The following is a 12,547-nucleotide window of genomic DNA, read 5'->3' as shown; positions in this document are numbered from 1 at the left end:
TCACAAATGACAGCATAAAACCTACATGATTTCAGGCCTACAAGCCAGAAGTAAACATTGAGCATAAAATAATTTTAAAATCGCATTTATCTTTTTAAAATGTAGAAAAAAAGCATGTCTTAAAACTGTGGATCTATGAAAGCTATTGATCAAAAGTGAAGTTTGGACATGTATTCATTATGAGAGTTAATTCAGGAGATTAATTTTTTGTGTGTTCTGTAGGTTAAAAGAAAAATCCACTTTTTTACTAATTGTAAGAGCACTGTGTTTGTAATGCTTTTAGTTTACTTTTTGAATTTCTGAGGAAAGAACTTAAGCCAGTTTGGGCTTCTAGTAAACTTGGCATATACATTAAATTCATTACCAGATGCATTGTGCAACATATGGCATTGTACAGCCTTTGTGTGCTTCTTAGTATTTTCTTAAATTACCATCATTTGTTTTGATTCCAAAAATGCACTTGTCACGGCTTTCTAGAGCTTTGGACTTAAATGCAGGCTTTCCAGTGCTGAACAGATGTGTTAGAATTTCACACAGAACATTTATGCTTTTGTGAGTCTTACTCTTCGAGTTTTCCATACGCAGTATTATGTCAACAATAGCTCATGCAAATGGGATATCTTCATTTTGGAATGTACATCATTGCCTAAAATAACCTTCAGAATTCCTAAGAATTCCACATAACCGAGAAAACATAGAAGCAACACAGTTTTTTGCCCAAAGATACTGCCCCCAAAGTGAACCAGATATGTTTTCTTTTTGGTTAGAGAAAAACAGGAGGGAAGGAGAAGATAATTCCTTTATGGGTGACAGCAACAGTCAGCTGCAGTCCTGTATGCTTATGTGAACCCCTGTCATTGCCATGCTTGAGGCTGTGGTGTGAATGGGCATAATGCCTCATCCATGAAAACACACAGAATAAGGTGCTTGGCACATTAGTGTGTAATTCACTTCTGAGAGGAGACTGCTTGTGTTGATTTACAAAGCATACTTCTAAGAAGTTATCCTTTAAATAAATAGTTTTAGAGAAAAGGGTAAGAGGACATTCTGGGACAAGGGATGAGGGATTTGTGACCAGGAGGGCTAACTGCTGCCTCTTCTGCTCAGGTGGAATTGCTCTCTTTGCACACATTTCCAGACCTCCCCTTGCAGTCGTTTTATTCTGGGAGACAAAAATATTTTACTTTTGTAGAGCATTTAGACAGCCTCTCCTAGAAGGCACTGTGTAAGTGCCAGATACTGCTGGTGTGTGTTTAGTGGTAGCAGTGTGTGTTCTAATCAGTATTTTAAAATCAACAAACGCTTTGTGGGCACTGACTTTCTGTTAATTGGCCTTTACTTTGATCACTGAAGACCAACAAATGCAGTTTAGGAGTTGTGTTGCTACCATTTTTCTTCAGTGGAAGCTGAGGGGATGAGTAAGTACATCAATTAAGTCCTTTACTCACCCTCTGAGCTACCCTCATTGGATAATTAAAGTGATCTGACAGAGCAATACACTAAATTCCCTTGCAACCCCTTCTGTTGCTTAGAATACATCAAACAAATGAATATTTAGGCCTATTAATGCTGTTATTTTTTATTAATGCAGAAAGCAGAGTTATGATATGGGTATAATTTCTTCTTGAAATCAGCACTGAGTTGTGTGACTGGTCGCAAGCAGGACTGATATAACCTTGTTTTAATTACCAACCCTCAGTAATATATCCTTTATTATCAGAGCTAGTAAAGGCCTCTGCAAATAGGGTTTGGGCTTCCTTTATTCCACAAATAGTTTACACAGCATGGACAAGCAATCATTTTGCTTTCCATTACAGCACCGACTCTTCAGCTTTCAGTATGTTCTCTGCTAAAGAAATGGCATGAAATTTCCTATAATTGTTAAGGTTGAACAGAAGAAAAACAAAACAAAATTAAAAATTGTCATTAATGCACATCTAAGGCCTCAAGTAAATCCAAGGTATCATCTCTCTGTTAGAGCAGGAGTCTTCATTCATGGAAAACTAAGGGTTGTCCTGTAAATATTATTTAAAAAAAAAATCACAGGTGATTTTTATATCAAAAAATATGCTGAGATGGAAGGAACCCCCAAGGATCATTGAGTCCAGCTCATAGCAGCACAGCACCATCCCAAGAGTCACACTCTGTGCCCAGGGGTATTTTCCAAACACTTCTTGAACCTTGTCAGGCTGGTGCTGTGACCACTGCCCTACGGAGCCTGTTCCAGTGCCCATGCACCCTATGGGGGAAGAGCCTTTTTTCAATATCTGCCCTAAAAAAAAAAAAAAATCAAAGTGTGATTTAGAAACTTATGTACCTAGTTGTGAAACCATAATTATAAGAAAGACTTCATCTGTAATGAGCACTACATATCTGTCATACAGTGTTTTAATGTCTGCAGTAGTTATTAGCTGAATATTTTCATTCTGTGAAAAACTGTCATTCTTGAAACTGATTGGGGTATAAATGAATAAAGCACTTTTATTACGTGTTGCCAGCTTCTGGGGACCAAACTTATAACCTATAGTGCCTACAAAGAAGTGCTCTGCCCTTTCTGGAACTAATGACACCTGAAGAAAGTGAAAGGCTGAAAACATTCTGGGCTTTTTCGGGAAAATTTTATTTGCATTGTAGACTATTCTGCTACAAAATGGTTGTAGTGTTTTGTCTGAGAAAAGTGACATGGAGGAAAACAATTTTACAGGAAGTGGCATGTTTGAATATAGGCAACTAGCACTGTGAAATGGCTTGATGAGGCAGTGAATTTATTTGTGAGCTGATGAAACTATGGTCTCAATTTTTCATTGTCTGAGTGCAAAACAGTCTTCTGATAGGGCATGCTGGTTGCAAAGTCTTCACTGACCTTTCAATAGTTTGTTTTGTGGGTTTGTGCTCTGTCCATCCCAGCCAGCAGATCTGCAACTTCAGAGAAGATAAAGTACAAGAAAAAGAAAAGAGAATGCCTCTCCAAGTGTTTATCTTCTTAAGGCCACACTGTCTTGCTAGGGCCTAGACAATCTCTAATCATGCTTTTAAAGTTTTTCAAAGGAGGAAAGCTGTAAGAACACATTACAGGCAAGTTAGTGGCAAATATTGCTCAGAGAGAACTCAAGGTTTGTGGAAGTTTTGTGCATATTTTGTGCATTATTTAAATTTCTTCATCCTGCCTCTGTCCCTTAGAGACAGATCTATAAAGGCGTAGTGCCCTCTGGCTCCAGCTGGAGCTACCAGAAAATGGGAGCTTCTTGTGCTTTCTTCCCAAAATAAAGCAGAGGAAGAAACTGATACTGGCCAACACTGACCTATAATGTAATGTCTGAGTTCAGCTGCTGACTCTAACTGCACCAACAGGAAGCCCCCAATGATTTTATTTCTATTTTGTAAACCACCTAAAGATGGAAGATTGCTGCTCCAACACCCATCAGGTTCTGTATTGAAGTTAATAAGGCAAGTCTGGAGCTGAAAACCTCCCAATAATCTGAGAACCCAGATGTTCTCTAACTCATCATTTGATCACCAGATTATAACTGATCCTGCAAAAATCACATCCAGCCCTCAGTATGAACAGCTCTAGGTTTTGCTCTTGATCACATAAATCTTTGTCTGCCTAGGTGCCTTTGTGTCAGAGTCAGAAACAGCAAAGTGAAATTCTCCAAAGCCCCCATGCTTTGCTTCTTTTCCCAACTGTGCCCTGATAGCAGCAGCCTGCTTCCCAAATGTCTCAGAAGACTCTGGTATGGCTCTTCTTTCCAAATGATGACACAGCCCACCAGCTTACAGACACATGCAGATCCCCACGAACAGTCAAGGTAGGTAGTTTCCATTTATTGCTGGGAGGAAAAACGTGTCAAGTAACTTCCTACTCATCCTATGGCAAGCAGAGTAGGGCTGTGTGCTTCAGCTACCTTAGGTATAGCTATCAGTTCTCCTACTCTTGGTTGTGTGAGTCTTGAGAAATGAGAAGTGTTGAAATAAATGGCTATGATACACATAGTGTTGAAATAAACATTTATTTTAACACATTGTATGTGATGAGCCATTTATTTTAACACTTTTCACTTGAAGTGTTGAAATAACAGGTTTTATCAGGGGACGTGTCATCCACTGTTTTATGTATATGTGAATATGGAAATACATCTACTGAGTGTGCGTGTACATATATATATACTCACAGAGATTATATGGATATGTAATAATAACAATATGGTAGATGTGTATGTAGACACTAATGCACAGGCAAATACAATGTTTTCTACTCAAACTGAGTCTTTTGTTTCATAAAAATTTGTATTTATGACATATTTTTAATATATGCATCTATAAATAGGTCTAAATATATTGGTACATAAAATTCTTTATTACTAGGTAACAGCAACTGGATGAGACAGATATAATAGAGGGATAGACAGTAAAGTAGATAAACCTCAAAACAGGACAATGATTAACTTGAGTTATGTAAAGCAAGAAAGCAATACTTTATCTGAGCTTTCTAGTGATCTAGGCCTGGTTTCTTTAGTTTGCTGTAGTTTCTGAAGTTCTGCTTCCCTTTCTGTGATGGACTTCTTAGGCAAGTGGTTATTAAACAGTACAAGGTACGAGTCAGGTTTTGTAAATGACCTGAAAAGTTGTTATACTGCATTTTTCAGTATTTTTTGCTTTTTAAATACAGTGTAGGAATCTCAATTCCCTGCTCAGCAAGCAGTCATGTTTCTTCCAGTGTGTCCTTATTTGTACTAAATTGCCTTTTTGTGGTTAGAATTATGTACGTGCTAAAGCACTGGCACAGATGTGTGGGCATACACACATGTGCCAGGGTCATGTTGACCATGGTGGTTGTTATGGAGGTTAAAACTAGCTCAAACAAAGGTAACACTGCCGAGGCTGACAGAGGCAAGGCTGCCTTTGAACAAACCTGTAATAGCCAGAACCATTTCTACCACACTTCAGGTTAAATGTCAGTCTCTGCATTGGAGTAAAAGGGCAGCAAGACCTACCCATGATAAAGTGAACTACTCACATCTTTTGAGGGGAAAAATTTGGCAAGAACTCATTTGTCCCTTTGTGATGGCTGCAGAGATCTTGTCTGGTAACAGGGCAGTATTTTCTCAGTGGGCTGTTCATTGGCTCTTATGCTGGTCCTATTCACGTGTCCTTCTCCTTGAATTATGTTGTGACCTTACCCTGACTGTTAGAGCTGTTTTATTACCTTTTCATTACTGTTGTATCAATATTGGTTTTATTGATTAGCACTGGCACTCTGGGTAGCAGGCAAGGTTTCTCCTGGCCAGGGGAGGGTTGCAGTGCAGAAGGTGCCAGACCTCCTGCAGCAGCACCAGCCCCACCACACTGGAGCAGCTGGCTTGGGCTCCAGGTCATGATGGGCAGCAAGAGCAAGGCAGGCAAGGCAAAGAAAGGGCTTCCTGAGCCAGCCAAGGGACATGGAAAGCATTCTGTCAGACAATTTCCAAGTGAAACCACAGTAGAAACCATGAGTGAAATTAAATAATGAACGTTTGATGAATTGCAGCAGAAAATGCTTTGCTAGGTTTCATGCTGACAACCAGAAGTATCGACTTTTAGTGAATCTGTAGTTTTCAGTGAGAGAATGACTTTGTTAGGAAATGCTTAACCACTTCTTGCAGCATTCACAAAACAATTTGTATGTGTCCTCTTGGTTTTTCCTACTGAAGTTTGATATGAGTGAAAATTTCTCCAGGTCTCCATGGATAAATAATATTTATAGATTTGAAAAATTTAATTTTTCCCTCTCTCATTCTAGCCTTTTTTTAATTGAGAGAATTCTCTGATGAGAACTAAGCATTTATTGGATGAGAACTCTGGTGATTTTATAAATTTTTAGCTGAAAGAGCATAAATAATCATTTGTATTAATTCAAAATGGTAAAATTAAATCCTAAAAAGGACACTGATTTTTCTCTGTGATTATGGAAGTTCAAGCTTTTTTTTTTTCTATTTGAATACAATTTTTTTAAAGGAAATATGAAGCAAAATCATTGCCTCTTTCTTCCACTCAGAGGTTGGGTTCAGTTCTCTATGTATCAGGAACAGAATCACATCTGATGCAAGCTTTGAAATTAAGAGGAAGGGTCAATAGTTATCAGAAGAACTATTGACCCACTATCAGTGTATCAAGATAGTCAAATATGCTGACAAAAATCCTGTCAGTTGATGTGGTTTCAAGAGCCTGCTCTAGCAGAGTTAGAAGTTATTTCAAATCTGCAGAATCATTAACTTTATTCTAAAGTCTTGTGACAAAGTCCTGACTTCTCTGTAGTCAGCAGAACCTTTGCCATTGATTTGGTAGAATTGGTGCATTGCCCATCACAACTTTTGACTAATATGAAACATTAATAGCCATTGGTTTGAAGGTGTAGGCTGACAGATGTAGAGATACTCCATAAAATCTCTATTCCCTCAAATTTTCCAATGGTACATGAACAACTAAAATTTTTGGTTGGGAATAGCCAGAGTCTGAGTAGATAGTACATTATTGTTAGGGATTTTGGCAAATGGCTATTAATGAGTAATAATGGACTGAAGGACTGAAAATATGGCAGGAAATAAGGCAGGAAAATATGTAGGGAACAATGAGAAGAGTCATCTCTCCAGAAGAGTCATCTCATTCTGGATCTTGAGAAGTGCTGGGATGTGCAATATTTAACTGTGGCAATGTCCATCCCACTCTTGCTTTCTGGGAACTTCCTGCATTTTTCAGTGCATTAAATATTGTGTGTCCCATTTGCAGACCTCATAACAACTGTGGATAGTCTTTCTCTCTAAACACGTCTGTTCACTGGGTTTTCTTCTGCATATAAATGCACTCTGTGGTCATTTTGAAGGATGTGTCTGCTACACTGTTTCATTAAACTGCCGCGTTATCAGGTAATTGTTTAAACATAATGCCATTGCACTATCAAAAGGAAAGGTGAACTAATGGCATTTGCAAATGTCAGGGATTATCTTAACACTTTTATTATAGTTTATAAAAAGTATGTTCAGGGCATTCCATGGCAATTATTTCCACAGAAATTGGTTATTTAAATAAATTGCTAATTATCTGGATATGACAGTATTGAAAACCCTGCTAATGAGATATTTGATAAGTGTAGCTTATGGTGGCCACCTACAGGTGGCAGAAAGAAAGAACGAGCAGAATAACTGCAGTCAGAAGGGATGCAAATAGTTTGTGTGTAGCCTGCAAGTTTCCCTGGACTGTTTGCAAATGCAGATTATGTACTTTGACAGTATTAGGCAGCATATACACTGTGCAAAAAATGTCTTAACAAAGAATTATGTTTTCTGGGCATTTTTTCCTGATCTCCAAACTTTCTTACCTACTTACTTTCTGAAGCATTGGATTGGTATCTATGGTGCCTGAACTTTCCAGACCATTTTCCATATATCATGCTTTTCACTCAAATTGGTAACTAGGTTCTTTTCTCATTAGCATGATTAATTCTAAAAGTCTGAGAGATAACCGTGTCAGTTTTCTTCCAAGAAGTTATCTACAGAAGGAGGAAAGGTAATATTACTTTGATTTGGGGGCTTACATTTTTTAGCAGAAGACTTTAGTGGTGACTTACTAGTAAAAAAATCATGTATCAGCTGCTTCTTCTTTGTAATATTTAGGCTCAATGGTTTAAATCTCAAATGCATAATATAATGCAAATTAAAAAATAATTTTACTTGAAAATGCACAGAGTGGATAGAATTGACCCAAATTCCTTTTTATTCCATCTAGTATCCATAGATACAACAATTTGGTTTGAGTTGATGTACCATCCAAAGAGAGTTTGCTTTCCTTTAAAATCTGTTTCTGTTGTTCATAGAGAGTTTGATAAAGACCATAGGGACTGTTTCAAGATTCAGTCTCAGTAGTACCCTCTGAATTGACTCTGTTGGCTATTTTTTAATGGACCTGCATCATCTTTACTTAAAGGCCTCATTAGAGCTACTGCATATATACATTGAAAACTTTAAACTATCAAATTGGTCCAATATATTGCAAGTGAGAATGTAGCCCAGTACTCAAGACATCTGAGATTATTTTTCTCCCATTGGTGGACCACTGGGATCATAAGATCTGAATTGTTTCTGCCAGGAATTCCCAAAGCTCCTGAGCTGCATGAAACTTAACACCAGGCTTCTTGAGGAAGGTTTGGCTTTCAAGCCTCAGTCTTGTGAACATTTTTGGTGTTTGACAGGATCAAGTCCTCTCAGGACTCCCAGTACTTATGAAGTCATAATAAAACACGTGTCTTCTGGCATTGGTAAAGGGTTTTTTACTTCCTAAGGAAAAATAAACAAACAAATAAGCGGTATATTATCTTTTATCCGTTTGTCATCAGCCTGTAATCATCAGTGGACAAGAGCAGCTCTGCCTACCTGTGCAGATAAGGGAGAGACATTTGATTGATGTATGTTCTGCTTCTCCTTCATGTTGTGTTTTCGCTATTGGATTTCCTTGACTGATAGTCTGAAAAGTCTTACTTTTTATTAAAAAAAAAAAAAGCCAAAGCTCTCCAAGAAAAAGGTCAGGGACTTTCACATCTTAAAATTATTTTGTTGTTTATGTCTTTCTATAATAGCAAATATTTGTTCCATAGTTATTCCATAATTAATGAGATTTGAAAGAGTAATTTTCAACGTATAGTAGCATCTCATCTCCACGAGGTCTTTTCTGTCTTCCATTTTTATATCTCACTCTCCTGCCTGAATTCTTGATAAATGGACTTTGTTTATTAAATCTCATTATTTTACAGCAAGGTAAATGATAGCCAGATCTAGCATCTGGTAGCAGCTGTAGCACTTCTATCAGCAGAGTACCATATCAGCAGTTTCCTCAGCCACGGGTGCTTAACTAGTGGAATTACAGATCCAAACGTGTCAAAATATGTGGTAGATGCTTATCTCTTAGTATGTGAGCTGTCTTTCAAATGCATGCTGGATTTGGACCTCAGCTTCTTAAATACCATTGGATTTCTCAGAAAACATTCTGAAAGTTCCCACTACTACTTACAGATCTTTTAAAATATGGCATTAAATCTCCTTTATTTCAACCTTTTAAAAACTCTTTCTCCACAACTCTCTATAATGGAATTTATTTCCTTCCTATGTACTTGTATGAAAATGCAGGAACATAGAGACTGTTAGTCAAATTGAGTGTTCATTTCCTTTTTTTTTTTAATTTGCCTTTTTTTTTAATAGCTTAGCATTACTATTGTTTCTATTGTTTGCATCCTTTTTTTTTCTTTAATCTGGTAGGTGGTTTCACCATTTCATTAGGCAGTAGGATCTCTATCACAAGTAAATCACATTGTATTCCAGCCCAGCAGCTTTTGTTACAGAGGGGGAAGCTTGTGAACAGTTTATAAAAAATGTAAGGGAGAACGGCTTCAGCTTATGTTGCGCTTGTTCCATATGACGTAGGCTAATAAAAGAGACAGTGGGATGACCTTAGTTAACCCTCTGATTGTCATTACATCCATTTATTTACTCTCATCAGAAGCACTTCTGAAATGTTTTTAAATTCATTTGGGTGAATTATAAATGAATGGAATACTTTTGCAATCATACCAATTTATCACTAATTTACTAATCACCAAATGTAAGTAATAACTCATATTATGAATATCAAATTCAGCTAGTATTTTAAAAGTACCTATGTTCCATAATAAATTCTAAGTCTCATTGCTAATTCAGCTAGACTTCATTGAATTATATGCTTGATTTCTTTGGGCTGAATGATGGCCTTTCTGATTACCTATTGTGCGGAAACCTTAAATAAGCTGTGATTTGGTCTTTTTCCTGTACTGACCATGTACAGAGACAGTCATTTAAGTGAGAAGGGGGCTAATTTTATTCTGGAAATATTTTCTTGTGGAACTCTTTGCTACAAGATATCTTCAAGGCCAAGGGTCTACAAGCCTTTAAAACCCATTGGAAGCAAACTCTTTAAGAGTTACATTGGGGTTAGAAGTGTATAAACCTTCATGCTTCAAAGAAGACTGGGAAGATATTTCCCTGTAGCCACATGATTTCAGAGTTACCAGTGTTTATTCTTTCACCTTTCTAAAAACCAGCTACCTCATCACAGTGAGATTCTGGAGCTGTGTCAGCCTGGACGCAATGTAGCAAGTCTGATGCTTAGTTCTAGCTTCGATATCAAAAAACTGAATATTTGAAGAATTTCCTGAACTACTGTTTTTGAGGAGGTTACTTTCAGTAGTTTTGGCTGTGCAGTGTATGTTTTGGCCTGTATGCCTTCCAAAAGCCTTTATTTGTAAATCTGTCAGAGCAAACAGCATGGTTTTCTCAAGCAATTCTGTAAGGTTGGCCCATTAATCATGTCATACTATTTTCTCTTCGGACACTTAGCAGTCATCCCCTTTTAAAGAATTGTTCTCTTCCTTTCAAACACATTACAATCAATCCAGCCCTAACAATGGGAAATAGTCCCTAGTGTCCTAGGGAAAGTTCCTGTTCAACTCCAGATCCTTTCTGTGATCTGTTCTGTTGGGATCTTAGATTCTTTAAAGCAGTTTTGGTGAGATTTCACATTTTTATCTATCAGGCTCTAGTTTTCCTGAAAACATATCAATAGTGCATCTTGGCTTAGGCTATCCCTTTCATGTGCATAAAGTTTAGTTGCTGCTACCTCATGCAGTTCTGAAGGGGAAAAAGACTGCCTGACAGCCACAGCCATACAGGTCCTCTGTATCATCTCTTACACTATTGTTGACCAGTCATGGCATCAAATTATCCTAAAGCTTCTCTAAGTTAAGTAGAAATTTTAATAACAAGAGTGTTATCTAGAGAAATCCCAACTAGCCTGAAAAATAACTGCAAGTTTGATCTATCTATGCTGTCCATCATTTAATGAGCAGCATCTGTAGGCATATTTTTAAAACTTGCATACCATCAGTAGATATGAAATATCTATCAAAATATGAAATGTGAAGAGCAGTGAAATGGCATTTTTGAACAAATTCTGGTTGCACATAAATAAGTGAGATGTTTCCTCTTTCTTGGACAACATTTAGGTTCAAAAAATAAACCTGGTATTTTATGTGGAAACATAGATCTCTGTATCCACAGTGTACTGTATGGTAAAATATTTCTCTCTGTCTCAGACATTATTAGTCTTTGTTTTGAGCATCAGCTGAAATGCTCCAGCTAGCTTTGCCTGGTTTTCCCAAATGTGTCTGCCATTTTCTGTATTCCAGCCGCATGCGTAATTTGCTGTACAAGCGTTGATAGCGCTTGAACCCCTCTTGGTGTCAGTTTACAGATGAAGATAACCACTGCTGCACCTCAGGATCACTGTTAGTCCGTGGTGTGGCAGTGCTGTGAGGGTGTCAGTCGGGCTGTTGCTGACCCGGTGTCCTGGTTCTGCAGGCAATGCCATCCGGCCCATCGCCCTCCGCGCAGTGTCTGCCATCGCCCGTGCTCTCCCGGGATTCCCCATCCTGGCTACTGGAGGCATCGATTCTGCTGAGGCTGGCCTTCAGTTCCTGCACAGCGGGGCTTCTGTCTTACAGGTACCGCTCCTTTCTTTAAAATGTTACCGTTCAAGTAACTGTGATTAAGATAGTAATGTATCTTCCTTTCAAACATTCGGATAGTGCAGAATTTCTACCATTGAAAAGAATTGTCATGTTTTTTACTTCATGCTGCTTGCTAAGAGACATTCATTTCACATGGAGGAGGAGGAGGAGTTGCCAAAAGAAAGCTTTGGGTGTTGCAATACCAATCTGAGAAAAGGCTAACCATGAGTTTGTTAGTACTTATTATGTATGGCTTAGATGATTTAAAATTTAAATATGTCTCTCCTTTGTCATTCTAACATACATTCTAACATGTGCCAAACAGGATTGGCACAGAGTTAAGCTTGACCTATCTGTTCTTCCTGTAATCTCAGTTTTTCTGTTCTGCAAAGAGCCTTCCCAAGATGAGCTGGCTTCCAAAGAGCACTTGGTTGGTCTCACAGGGAGCCAGTTTAAAGTAACTTTTGTTTATCCAGGCGTCTGTGTCCCTTAAGGACGTTCATTGAAACAGGAGGTGTAGCACTGCACCCGCGTTGCACTGGAGTGAGGCGTCAGCTGCATTCTGCAGTCAGGCTGTCTGCATTGCCAGAGGGCTGGTTTGAGCTGCTGGCTGCACTGCCATGCTTGGCTAGTCCCTGTCGTGGAAGGAAGTCTTGGTGGCCTCCTATTACAGGCACCAGGAAACTGGCCAAAAATCAGCTCTTACCTGCTCTGCCAGGCATGTCGGGGCACCATTGCAGCATGTATGTTAGAATGGCTGAGGAGCAGGGGGTCTTTATGTTATTGTTCCATCGTATATTGTTACATTCTGGTAGATGTTCAGCCCCTTTATCTGTCGGTCCCACATAGACAACAGCAGCTGTGGATCCTGTGAATTTTGGCTTTGTGTCACTCCATGGGATGACTAGAGTGGTTTCGTTCCCACAATTCGCTCTGACATTGAAATTAGATTGAGTGTGACCATCCTCTTTACACAGCTAC

The 12,547-nt window shown here is 38.4% G+C and overlaps 1 protein-coding gene across 1 annotated transcript in view; it reads left to right on the top strand.

Moving 5' to 3' along the window:
* Positions 1-12,547, top strand: part of DPYD (dihydropyrimidine dehydrogenase) — a 334,900-nt gene that overhangs the window by 258,518 nt on the left and 63,835 nt on the right. The window contains exon 19 of the mRNA XM_063407573.1: positions 11,418-11,560. Within this exon, the coding sequence (XP_063263643.1) occupies positions 11,418-11,560 (143 nt within the window). The remainder of the gene's footprint in view (positions 1-11,417; positions 11,561-12,547) is intronic.

Source organism: Prinia subflava, chromosome 10 (assembly GCF_021018805.1).
Source record: "Prinia subflava isolate CZ2003 ecotype Zambia chromosome 10, Cam_Psub_1.2, whole genome shotgun sequence".
Lineage (NCBI taxonomy): Eukaryota > Metazoa > Chordata > Aves > Passeriformes > Cisticolidae > Prinia > Prinia subflava.
The sequence above is the reverse complement of the archived record's forward strand: the minus strand, read 5'-3'. Positions and strand labels throughout refer to the sequence as shown.